The sequence below is a fragment of the Perna viridis genome, chromosome 8 (assembly GCF_037379345.1).
Source record: "Perna viridis isolate PV_CMFRI_1.1 ecotype Kerala chromosome 8, ASM3737934v1, whole genome shotgun sequence".
Lineage (NCBI taxonomy): Eukaryota > Metazoa > Mollusca > Bivalvia > Mytilida > Mytilidae > Perna > Perna viridis.
The window spans coordinates 196,570-210,543 of NC_142452.1; the positions used below are offsets into that span (position 1 = coordinate 196,570).

At 31.6% G+C, this 13,974-nt stretch overlaps 1 protein-coding gene and 1 long non-coding RNA gene across 2 annotated transcripts; one reads left to right on the forward strand and one right to left on the reverse strand.

Annotated features, from left to right (window-relative positions):
- The first annotated feature begins 2,056 nt into the window (after positions 1 to 2,056).
- Positions 2,057 to 6,558, forward strand: LOC148608709 (uncharacterized). Its single transcript, XM_088595740.1, has 2 exons — positions 2,057 to 2,406; positions 4,063 to 6,558. Exons 1-2 carry the CDS (start codon positions 2,065 to 2,067, stop codon positions 4,774 to 4,776), a joined length of 1,056 nt encoding a protein of 351 aa, XP_088451866.1. The 5' UTR covers positions 2,057 to 2,064; the 3' UTR covers positions 4,777 to 6,558.
- Positions 6,559 to 8,967: 2,409 nt separating this feature from the next.
- On the reverse strand, positions 8,968 to 13,966 carry LOC148608710 (uncharacterized). The gene is made up of 2 exons (XR_015924702.1): positions 13,789 to 13,966; positions 8,968 to 9,704 (listed from the first exon to the last, which is right to left on the reverse strand). It is a non-coding gene; the product is annotated as an uncharacterized LOC148608710 (long non-coding RNA).
- Between the last annotated feature and the right edge of the window lie 8 nt (positions 13,967 to 13,974).

Genomic DNA, 13,974 nt, shown 5'->3' on the forward strand with positions numbered 1-13,974 from the left:
CTGGATCTGCAAAATGTACCACCAAACCTCTTTCAAAACTTTTAAATTCTATACTCACAACTGTCAAACAGGGTCTGCAGTTCTACCACAACACTTGTTACTCTCGTAGTGGTATTAATTCAATATGAATCCTGAAAAAATTGGAAAGATCTTTTGGAGACAATCAGTTCACGTCTATTATCTGAATATAATAGCATTAAAACCTTTGATTTTTCAACACTGTATACTTCTATTCCCCATGCTAAGTTAAAACCCCGACTAAAAAACATTATACATCGTTGTTTTTCCAGAAAAGATGGTAAACCTAGATACAAATATATAATTCTTGGTGGAGATTCCTAATACTGTGTACGAAATAATTCCAAATCATCTTCCAAATATACAGAGGAAGATGTTTACAAAATGCTGGAATTTTTAAACAACAACATATTTGTCCAGTGTGGTGGAGGTGTTTTTCAACAAACGGTCCGCATTCCAATGGGAACAAATTGTGCTTCTTTACTTGCTGACCTATTCCTTCACTCTTATGAGGCTTACTTTATAGCTGATCTGATCCGAAAGAAAGATTATCGTTTGGCTTGATCCTTTAATCTCAGTTTTCGCTATATAGATGACCTGTTATCGTTAAACATTTCTCATTTCGGGGATTTGATACATCGCATCTACCCAAAAGAACTTGAGATAAAGGATAATACAGACACTGTGAAGTGAGAATCATATCTTGACCTACACTTAGAAATCGATGGTAAAGGAAAACTTTTGACCAAAGTTTACCACAAACGTGATGACTTTTCATTCAGAATTGTCAACTTTCCTTTCATCTGTGGCAACATCCCTTCAGCATCTGCGTATGGAGTGTTCATATCATAACTCATACGTTATGCCAGAGCTTGCCGAAACTACGCAGACCTTTTGTATCGCGCTAGAACTATAACAATAGGCTGATGGGATAGGGTTATGTTGCTACAAAATTGAAGTCATCACTACAGAAGTTTCATGATCGTCATCATAAACTCGTTGTCGTTATGGTGTATCCATCTCCACCATGAAAACTGATTTATTCAACGAGTCATAGTTTTCCTTTTCTCGTTTGCCTACCCCGGACTTGACTTTTTATGAGCAATTCGGCGAGTATTTCTAGAAAAGCAGAGGACGCTTACCCTACCGGTGCACCTGGTCCATGTTCCCAGTTTTTAGTGGAGTCCGATTTGCTCATTTTCTTTTGTTACTTTGTATGTATGATTTTAGTTACTATATGTTCTTTGTTGTGTATGTCTGTTTCTCATGTCTGGTCTTTGTCCATGGATTACATTCTTTTGATTACCACTATAACCTTGGTTCCCTTGATTACTCTTAAAAAAAGCACACATTTTAAAACGAACACTTTGATTTTGTCACAATATCATAAACAAAACAGATAAATCATGGTCTATTTGTAGTGTTTAATTACTGCCAATTACACTTTGAGACCTAAATGAAGACTGAAAGTGTCTGTTTGTAATTGACACTAATAACAACGAACACCTGTCTAAGAGAAACAAACCTAAATCCCCTTTGGACAGGGGTCACTATACTACCGTCTTGCAATTTAGTATTAAATCATAGCCTTATGGGTTATAGTTAAAGGAAACATTTGATACCCTAATCACATTTTTGCTATACAATGAACCCTTTGAAACAGTCAATCAGATAATGGTGACATACGATTTGAAGTCAAGAATTTAACCAAAGAATAACATGTTTGTACTTTTTTTTCTTTGCGGCATGAATTGAAATAACTGGGGTAATACATCACAAGTTAGTTGATGATTGAGAAATCAAATTCGTTCATTACTAATAGCTAGAATTAAGTTGAAAACCTCCCTTTTTCAACAATGATACTGCCAATTTCAATTGCCTCTCGTTTAACCTCACAAGACGACCGCTAATTTTGTTGTTTCATTCCTCTATTTCGATATGGATTATCTCTGCAATTTGTTTTTGTTGAAATCGCCCATGCATATTATTTGCTCCAAAAGACATTGTTCGTTATACAGATATTAGGTAATATTTATGATTAAAATCATGAACATTAAACGTTCAATTCCATTTCCAATATTAGGAATTATATTTTCGCTTCTGGTTTTTTTTATCATGTGGAATCTTAAAATGACTTACAAATATGAGTATGCGAATTATCATCTAAGAATGGAAAATACAAATATCTTTTCCGAAAATGAATCGACTAGTAACAACGATAATTTAGCAAATGACAGTTTATTGGAAGAGACACTTTATAAAAAGATAACAATTGCATTATTGAGTATATCCTCGAAGACTGTTATGTTTACAATTGTTAATGATGGATACGCCAATTTAGCAAAAAACTGGCTTTGCAACACAATGAAAATGGGTATTCATGAAAAGGTCAGTTATTCATAACAATTTCTACTTTGTTTTGTTCTATTTGAATAAGATTAAGAAAGGAATCAAATAGAACATAATTTGTCTGCTAAATACTTTTAACAAACACACATTCACATAACGAACCAACTGATCACCGAAATATTCTTTTGTAGTCTGTAAGGGTTTATATTTCCAGCTTCTTGCAAAAGCACTATAGTTTGAAAAACACTTAAAGTAACACTGTCCATATCTTTACTAAAGTCATTGTAACGACTTAGATCTTTAAACTGATAATATTCTTTAGTAGGTAAAATAACTCTGTCCTGAAACTTGTACCAGTCGCAATTTAAAACGGTTTTTGATTTGAAAAAAAAAGAAAGCAAAACAACAACAAAAACAAAACAAATAATACTAGAATGTTATTATATTGATAAAGATTACGATAATACGATTATAGAATTTATAGTAGTTTCTTTGTTTACTGAGTGCATGCGATCGTTTGGTGTAGGTTTCGTATTCAGTCCGCCCCAAACGAGTGAAGGGTAAATTCAGAGATCGTGGTGGTGATCAACATTTAAACTGTAAAATCTGAAAATGTGGATTTATATTTCATTTTCACGAAATATTATTTCTCTAATTCCATCTCATTTGTAAACCCCGTTGAATTTAACTGTAATCCTTCCTTTTCGTTGTTTAAGTAGTATAACGAGTTTCAATCCTTATTCAGAAATATTTTTAATTGAAGTTTTCCTCTTAACTACTTTAAATGTTTTACAAACTACAAGCGAAAATGAATACTATTTCTATGTCAGTTATTCAAATATATATGTTTGGCCTTATTTGTATGGTAGAAACCGTATTTGGCTTCCTATTTCTATATATCTTTTTTTTCAGTGCTAACTTTATAGCCTAAAATTACTTATGTGTTTTGTTAGAATGATGCTGGTTTATGAAGTACATGTATATTGTACAGCAAACACTTATGAAAGATATGTAAAAAAGACACGATATGATACTTCCCTGTTTTACAAACTAAAAGCGAAAATTTCTATATATCTTTTATTCTTTTTTTTTTTTTTTCAGTTGTAGCTGTAGAATCTACAATTTCTTATGTTTTTTGTTAGAATGATGCTGGATAATCCATGAAATACATGTATATTGTACAGCAAAAAACAATTTCGCGATTTCACAATTTGATATTTTGAATTTGTTACGGTCAAAGCAAATGATCTGGTACATTATGCCAACCCAACAATTACGTGGTCTTTACATTAACACTTATGAAAGCTTGGTATATAGTCTAAAAAAGACACTATCTGATAATTCCCTGTTTTCATATTTTTTGTTTGTTTTTTTTGTTTTTTTTTTTTTTTTGGTTTTGTTTTTGTTATTGTTGTTATTTTTTTTTCAATGAAGAAAACACCATCTTCATGGATACCATTTATACACGACAACGACTTAATTCACTATAATGAAACAACTATTTTCTACGCTGCTAGTAGAACGCCTTTCTTTTTTCCCATCTATATCACGAAGATGGCAGAAAAGAAAGCATAATATTCATCGTCAACGATGACTTCATAATGTATTACAATATTCTTACACAGTAGTATATAACCCTCATACACTAGCCCGTACTGAGTCTAGAAAATGTTCATTGATATCAATTATTTCCAGATACTGATTATTACAACAAACGATAAAATACAATCAGATCTCTCATCTACATCGTCAAAATTAAAAGTTATATCAATTAGTGTAGAAAATGAGTTAGCCACCAAGCATCTACAGTACAGTCATGCAGGATATCTTCGATTGATGATACTCAGAACAAAGATTTTAAGTTTTTTACTTGATAGAGATATTGAAACATTTTTGTTTGAATGTGACTTTTTATGGTTGAACAATCCATTGGATTTATTTGTATCTAAAAGGGGAATATACGATGTGATTGTCATACCTGATACAAAAAACGGAAATGTTATTAATGGAGGGTTTTTCTATTTGTTTCCGACGCAAAAGACAAAAGCAGTGCTTAGGAAACTTACAGAAATGATGATCAAATTAGGACACACAATTCAACATTTAAGTTCGGACACATCTGTTTCAGAAAGTCAAAATGATCAAGTTTTTTTTACATCTCTTCTAAGAAAGCGTTTTGCAGGTATCCATCCCATTATTATGCCTTTTCAAGATTTTCCAAGTGGCCAATGGTACCGAACACCTGTATCTTTAACCAAACTGTGGAATCCGTTCGTCATTCATAATAATTACATTATAGGTAACGGAAACAAAGAAGATCGTGCAAAGAAAAGACGACATTGGTTTCTCACAACTGACAATAAATGCAATATGTCTCTTGTTGACGAAATAGTAAATAATTATTCATAAAAATATTGTTCAAAAGGAATCAAAATTGAATAAAAACTTTACTACTCACTCTATTATTCAATTTATTTTTTTCGACTTTGTCTTAACGGGGTAAGTAAACACTTTAAACGGTGGAAATTGACGATACATATCACATCAAATAAATACCATATGTATAGTGTACGTCTTATAATTTGACGACTCTATTCGTTGCACTGTTTCATCGGACCTTGTTTGATAAAGGGAAGATAAAGTAGCCATATGAAGGACTAAAAATACTAACGTTGTTTATAACTGTCGGATTGACGAAAAGAATGTTTGGTCGTTACCTTTGCTGCACTCGAACTCTTACCGCTATGTCATATATGGTAACACCGCCTAAAAGAAGTCCATCGCCCTAAGACACTTGGCCAGCTGACTTTATAAACTATTGACAATTTATATATAAACTAGCTGGCAGAAGGAATCATATATTCACATGAGCGCCAGGTAATGTTTTGTTGATGAAGTAGGGAAATTATTTTCAATTATAAGGGTTAAACATACTTGTCTATCGGGTTCACAATTTGATAAGGAAGCAGGTATTCTCCCGGAGTGGAAACCTTTGCGCTCCGCCACAGGAGGCTAAATTGCCCAACTTTATCCATCCCTCCCTTTTTCTAGTGGCGATAAAAAATGTTCGACCCTATTATTCTTGTGCCCCATCCTTTCTTATTCATTTCATCATCATTTCATGTTCATTTTAACATCCATTTAATGTTCATCGTCTGAATATACCTGAAATATTGCTACTCGGACGTCAAACCCCAACAATCAATCAATCAATCTGTGTATAATCAAATCACTGTGATAAAATCCCATTTTTCCAATATACATTGTATTGAATCTTAATGTTATTTTTCAACACGTGTTGACTATTGTCTACTGAAGTAAATATAGCACACAGATTAAAATACAAGTCAGCGTTGACCCTACTTCAAAGTACATATGTGTTTGTATTAGATTTTTGGTCAATATAAACATAATGATTAATATCATGCCATGTTGATCAAATACATTTGCCAAGTGTACGTTCAAATGTTATGTATTTTGTAAATGAATATTAATGTATGAAAATATGTGTTGTGATTTAACTTGTAATTAATGTACTGAATAAGATACGGTATGCCGAGATTTCTTTTGTAATTACTCCTCCTGAAATGTATAAAATTCACATTTTAGCGTGCTTCGTGTGCGTGTTTCGTGGGATCGTGTAACGTGCAGCGTGTGATTCAAATGCGTGTGTCTTTCGTGTGCGCACTTCAAGCTTTGTTCTTTGTGTATCGTGCAACTTTCTTCGTAAAACGGTTCTACATTCTGATTTAACGATAAAAATAATTCCTATGGTAGATCAATCTTACGGAATACCGTTTTAATTTCATTTTCTATGCCAACATCAGTGTTCCTTCCACAATGAAAAAATAAATTCAGGAAATAATACATGTAGGAAATAATTCGTTTCAAACATTCGTATATTATTGGTACATATAATGAAATACTGCCAAAATGTGAAGGGCCTTCCGAAATGGTCGCAGAAAAGTTTTCCGACCATATGGCTTTTTGTTTGTCGTTTGAGAATAAAAATTGACTAGATATATATTTTGCAAAATAGTATCGCAATGTACCACTGGACATTTTTCAAATCAACAATGCAATATTTTCGTTTGTTAGACAAATAAGATAAAATCGCATTACTTAAAATAGCTAAATTATTTCAAAATAGAGTACTTTTTCCAATACGTTATGAAATTTTGGTATATTTACTCTCCTGGAACAAGGAGAAAGTGTTCCAACTGATCCATATATAACATATTTGGACATTATTTTCACATAAAAATTACTTTCTTTTCATATTCCAAGCAATTATCTAGTATCGCATAAGTGAAAAATACTCTATTATCTAAATATTTAGTATATTTTACCCCAATTTAATGAATTCCAATATTTTCATACTCGAGACCAGTGAAAACGTTTTCGCAATGTACAATGTATTATAAAAATGGACATTTTTCATATCAACAATGCAATATTATTTTTTTTTATATTTTAGACAAATATGATGATATCACATTTGTTAAAATAGCTAAATTATTTCAGAATAGAGTACTTTTTACCAAAACTTTATGACATTTTGGTATTTTTATTCCCTTGAACAAAGAAAATGTGTTCTCAATTATCCATACATAGGAAATATGGACATTTTTCATATAAAAATTACTTTCTTCTCATATTCAAAGCAATTAGATGGTATCGCACTTTATTATCTAAGAATTGAGAATATTTTGTCCCAATTTGAGTAATTTTTAATATTTTCATACTCCCAGACCAGTGAAAATGTTTTCCCAATATACTATTTATAATAAAAATGGACAACTTTTCATATCAACAATGCAATATTTTTTTATACAAATAAGAAGGTATCGCATTAATTAAAATAGCTTAACTACTTCAAAATATAGTATTTTTATCACAATGATCCAAACGGAACAAATATGGACATTTTTTTTTACATTAAAAATAGTTTTATTCATTTCGTATTCAAAGCAATATTATTGTACGGTAAAAAAAACTAAATTGTTTTAGAATTTTTCTTCAATTTAAAAAAAAAAATTCAATATTTTCATACTCCGAGACGAATGACAATGTTTTCGCAATGAATGTATGATGTATAACGAAAAAGAACGCCAGTTTATATCCAAACATATACAGACATTTAAAAATTGTATATATCGAATGTTTTTATTAAAGCATGATACACATTAATGTTAAATTATGTGCAAGATGTTAGCAATCAACAAGTTTTGCAAGTTAGATTCTGAAATATACCAATTACTGAAATGAATACTTCCGGCAGATCATTCGTGTATCGTACTTCGTGAAACTTGTGCTTCGTGTGCGTGTTTCGTGTACTTCGTGTGCGTGGGATTTGGAACGTAACACATTTCAGGAGGTGTATGTCAAGCATCGACCTGCAGATTGACAGTTGAAGAATTTATAATGAGCAGGGCATCCACACTAACCAAGAATACATGTAAGATAAGGCAATGGTTATAAAGGAAACTATAACTATTTATTTTTAATGCAAAGACTTGTTTATTAACCGCAGTATCCTGTTTTTTCCGAATATATTCACATTGCCTCCTGACATCTCCTACCGCATCGCTCTTGATTTTATCATTTTGTAAGTTGTATTTAATATTGGGTTATTGAATGAATATTGGGAATATTGATACGAGTAGAATTTCAGATTACACAAGTTTGTGAGTACAGAAGACGCAACGGCCTTTTTTGTAGTGTTGCAAGGTATTTCTTTCTTGTATTGATATAATAATAGTTGAAGACGATTCTAAATACACATTTTCAAATTCTCAAAACAAATACTGTGTTACATATCTTTACTTCAATGCAACTTCTCTGTGAAATAGTAATATGCTGTTATACTCATAATCGCTATTTTGATAAGATTAAGAAAGTATTTCAATATATTGACCTTATACAAACGGTATCTGATATGTAGGTCATGACCATTTGAACCGTACGCGCATTTATCCTGCACAGTTACCCTTGTTCCCTTCCGGTATGAGCGGTACAGGCATGCACCTTACTGGAGCTGCTAGATGTCTCTCGTCAGGTACATTCCCCCAAAAAAAAACGTTTTTTCTCCTTGAAACACTGTCTTATTAAAGAATAAAAGAATGCAAAAAGAAAGTTTGATTGAGTAATGATATTTTGTTCCCATGTACTTTTAGCTTACTTTCTATCCCGAAAACAAGTTACCGAAGACCTTCTACGCAAAAAAACATAAATGATAATGAAATAATGATTCGTTCCATATACCAATTAGAAAGTTGTGTTAACTGTAATGTGCTACAATTGACAACTCTTTTATTCAGTTATCTGTAAATAATTGCAAAGTAATATGTAATATAATTAAAAAATATGAATAATAGCGAGGACAGTTCACGCTACAACGAAGCCAGATAGTTGGACGCAGAACGACAAGAACAAAATTCATTGCAAGTGATATGTCGCGGAGAGAATTCGATTATCTTGATCATCTTTCATGCAATTTAATCTATTCTTTTAGATAGGGACTCCAAGCCAGAAAGACCCATTCATTATAACCTTGACAGGAGATGACAGGGAGAAACAAAACAAGTTCGAAAAAATGGATTGCGTTTATAATTTATTTGAGAAAGACGTCAAAAAAGAAATTCCCTTCCACACAATTTTAAAAGGCAGTAGCAACTATTCTTCGTGAGGAGAAACCTGAATTTGTACAAGTATAAGCCAAAGTCATTAGTCATAAAAAGCCACAGCAAACAAGTATCACGTACTTAAAAGAAAGAGTGTCATAGCACTCTACATGTCCTGAATTGAAGAATGTTTGAATGTTTGTCTATTAAGAAACCCCGTCTGGAAATTACTGAGGTATGTTGTGATAGATGTGAACAGTTCTAACCAGTTCAATTTCAGCTAAATAAAAAATGTAAAAATAAGGAAAAACACTTATGATATAAGTTATCAATTTACACTAATAACAATTTTGTTGTTATTTTTCTTCCTTTTTTGTTTTTCATTTTCAACTTTTTCCATTTCTTTACGGTCATTGATTTCTCAAATTAAAAGAGGTGTGTATGCATGCATATGTGCATACATATTACTAAAATCTTCGTAGAATTAAAATATTTGGCTTAGTAATTTTAATGGTGATACTTGTTTGTATGTACGTCTGTCCCACATTACATTTGAAACTCCACCATTAGCAGGTTCCAATTGCAAAAGTTGATGAACTCGGTGTACAACCATAGACAAGTGTATAACACATTGTTAGCATTTACATTTTAAGTTACCTGACAAATACACAACGATGTGCCGACGTCGAGGATTGGTCGTGAGAACGTAATATCCTGAAAAATAACGTTGTGTGAACGTAATTCTATATCATTTATCTTATAACGTTGTGACAACGTAGTATAATTACGTCCACTTCACGTAAAAGTGAAACTAATTGACAAAAAAAACATTTTATTACGTATTTACCATGTAAAAACATTGCCGATTCACAAAGTAACTTTTTTTTCGCTGTGACAATGGAATATGATTGTAATACTTTTTCAGGTGCATATTGAAAGCATTATCAAATTGGTTTTGGAGTAAGAAATGGCTTGTTAACTTCATTGCAAAAATATATATATATATATATATATATATATATATATATATATATATATATATATATATATATTTATATATATATATATATATATATATATATATATTTTAAAATAAAATTTAAACATGTTTTAAAAATTAAATTAAAAAAAATAACAATGATTGAATAGTAATATAATTACAATTGACAATTAATATAATTATAATTGACAATTATAAAATGGCTGCATACTAATGATAATTGATAAAAAAAAATGATTGCTAAGTAATAGAAAACAGTTTGAGTGGTGCAGAATATTGCTTAAATGTAATAAACCATATTTTTTCAACTTTTTCCCGCTCTGTTCAAATTTGAAGATGTAAATAAATGCTCATCATGAGAATGAGAAGAAAAAATCAATTTTAGAATAGAATTATTCGATACATTGGAGATACGTAAGTTATACTGTACATATCAATAGAGCATTTTTGATATCACATATTGTGTAAATAATTTGATATTTTTATCATATCGTTGTGATTCATAGAAAAGGGGGTCTCATGTGTAGACAAGTACCATACCACAGACCATGTAATGAAGACAATTTAATGGGGAATTACTGCAGGAAAATGAATTACTTGAATGATGTTTGCCTTCACTATATTACGATCTGAGATGTCAAAGGAAACTTAAAGTCAAAAGAGAGAAAGAATTGGTAACACTTCAAAAAGTAATCAAGGGAACCAAGGTTATAGCGGTTATCAAAAGAATGTAATCCAGGGACAAAGACCAGACATGGAAAACAGACATACACAACAAAGAACATAAAGTAACTAAAATCATACATACAAAGTAACAAAAATAAACAAGCAACTCGGACTCCACTAAAAACTGGGAGCATGGACCAGGTGCACCGGTAGGGTAACCAAGTTTTAGTACTTGTAATACAATCCAATTACAAAAACGAAAATAATTCAAATAACTAAGGATCTATTCTGGACCTCTGATAAGAGATTTGCCAATGTCACTTTTGAAAACGTTCCCCATTTTATAAACGGCGTTCAACCATAAAACCTATTCTATAATCTTAATAGCATAACGAATTACCAATGTGGCAGTTTTTATATCTGTGATTTAAGGAATAACATTATTGCACATTGTCTGCTGTTAACCTTACCACCTGCGTGGTCAAAATGTACATGTGAAAAGAATTAGTATCAGCAGGAGTTCTTTCTGTTTACAGATATGTATTTAGTTTCATACTGTAGATGTTTATTTCCTGACATATTAGAATACTTATTTCTATGTTATTTTGATGATCAAATTTTCTGCTGTATGCAATTTGTGAGTCATTATTGTACATTGTATTAATGTGATCCTAAAATGTTCAGATTAAAGGTATTTAATATTTTGTTTCAATACACCGTTGTGTCTTTCTAAATGCTGAGTCAAATACATCTATGGACGAAATGCCCTGTCACCACATTAAATCAGTATATGTAATAAATTAAAGTCTATTACATAGTATTATATGTATATATTGATTTATGTCAAAGAAAAGTTTTAAATAGTAAAGATACATCTATTTGTTACAACCCATTTTCAACTTCAGGAATGAGAAAAAGACCAATATCAAAGAAACAATTTTAAGAGACATAGACGTGGAAACCAAGTGCTGTACATGAACATTTTATTCGCTTGATTCATCCACTGTACCTAAACATGAATTATGATAATATGCTGGCATTTACTTGATTGACTAGTAGAAACTATATCAATATAAAACAAAACAAAATATTTTTTATCATCTTATTTTCTGTATTTTTCCATGTACCAATCAAATAATAGATGCAAAACATTCATAAAAAATCAACTAACATTATGTTCATAATTTTGTTTTGAGACAACTTTATTACCATCATGACGTCGTATTTACGTGCTCTTGAGTCTACAAAATTACGTTGAGATAATGTATTAATATAAAGTTGCGACGACGTAAAGTTTTACGTTATGACAACATCCTTCCAACTCGGATTGTTTGCCGAAAATGACCAAAGCTGAGAAATAACTACCTACCTTTTTTGTTAAACAACTTTAAGAATGTTATGAGTAATAGTCCATTTTGACCTGATCAAAAAGTGAAAGATAAACCAGCGGGAAAAAATAGATATTACAGTGTCCTTTTTGGCCACCAGGGCGTCTGCATTTCGCATCTGCAAATCCTCCTTAACTGATTTTTTTCACATATTCCTTTATAGGGACCTTCCACAACAGTTTATAAATAAACGAGAATTCAAATATTGTTGGTGGAAAATCGTTCATGAATGACAACAGTGACTTTCAAATGCTCTTTAAATATCAAGATTTGGATTCAGCATGTTCTTTCCAATAAAAATAATTCATTCAACTCTAAGAATTTTGGAATTTTGACAGAAAAAAATCACTTACAATGGAAAAACCAAACATATTGTTTACATTTTTAGCGTAAAATTGTTCCTTTTCATGCTGAATTCAACAACTGTATTAAATTCCAAGGTTCTGGTCACTTATATCTCTGAGATATCACAATGTCCCATATTTTGACTTCCCCATTTTTGGCCTTTTTTAATTTAAAAACCAGACAACATATTTTATTATGCTAAATGCATGTATCAGAGAAAGATTGAGTGATTGATTGTTGGGGTTTTACGTCCAAGCAGCAATTTCTCGGCTATATTCAGACGATGAACATGAAATGGATGATAAAATGAACATGAAATTAAAATAAAATGGGATGGGACACAAGGATAATAGGGTCGACAACTTTTGATTGCCACTAGAAAAACGGAGGGATGGGTAAGTTCCTGTGGCGGAGCGCAAAAGTTCCTTCTCCGGGAGAATACCACAGCATGGTTCTTTAACGTGCAAGGAACGTGACATCTTACCCAACACGGTGCACCACTATGGTTTGCGGTCAGGTTTTCCGTGTTATAGTCTGACAGCCCCAGCATGTAACACACCAGGAGTACTCCATTCCACCACCTGGGGCCCACATCCCAATTGCTCTGTGGGCAGAGCGCCTAGCCCACGGCTAGGTTTTTGAGCACTTCTTAGTCGTCTTTTAAGACAAGATTAGCGCTGCTGCAGGTCTATTCATTTAACACCCGGACCTGCACGGGGCATCAGAGAAAGAAAAAAATATATATAAAAATAAAATCGAACATATTTTATATTTGAAGACATATTTACAAATCATCGCCCCTAGTTGCTACTGAGTTGCAGAGTAGTAGAAACCCCATACCCTAACCATATTCCTTACAAATAGACTTATTTTAACCAGTAAATTGTCCTCAGATATCTACTTATTCTTATCCTATGACTTGAAGTCTGATATTGATTGATATAATACACTTATCCCGCCTTGTACCTGTTTTCTTCATACATATATTTGTTCAATCCTATTTAAAAGAATAGATCAAATTGCATGAAAGATGATCAAGATAATCGAATTATATCCGCGACATATCACTTGCAAACGGTGAATTTTGTTCTTGTCGTTCTACATCCAACAATCTGGCTTCGTCGTAGTTTGAACTGTCCTCGCTATTATTCATATGTTTGAATTATATTCCATATTACTTTGCAAATATTTAAAGATAACTGAATAAAAGACTTGTCATCCATCCAATTGCCGCACATTACAGTTAACACAACTTTCTAAACACATTGCTGTAAATATTTTTTTAAAATTCGTTCAGATGTAGATCAAACTAGTCATGTTTACTAATAACGACTGTCATATATATTTGTTAAATAAAAAAAAACATTATGGTACATCTAATTCGTTCAATCACACTTACGAATTATATCAAAGTGAATTTTATTATCATTTGATGCAGCAAAATATGTCTTTGTGGAACTGATAAGTGCAAAAACTTTTTTTAAAGCAAATCAATTTTGAATATTCAATTTTTTGAAAGATGACAATATTGTTTTGGAATTTTATGCTTCATAGAATCTTTTTTTTTACTGAAAAGTGACACAAA

Coding starts and splice junctions, on each gene's coding strand:
- LOC148608709 (XM_088595740.1), top strand. CDS start 2,065: ATGAACATTAAACGTTCAATTCCATTTCCAATATTAGGAATTATATTT. Junction 2,407..4,062: donor AAATGGGTATTCATGAAAAG/GTCAGTTATTCA, acceptor AATTATTTCCAG/ATACTGATTATTACAACAAA.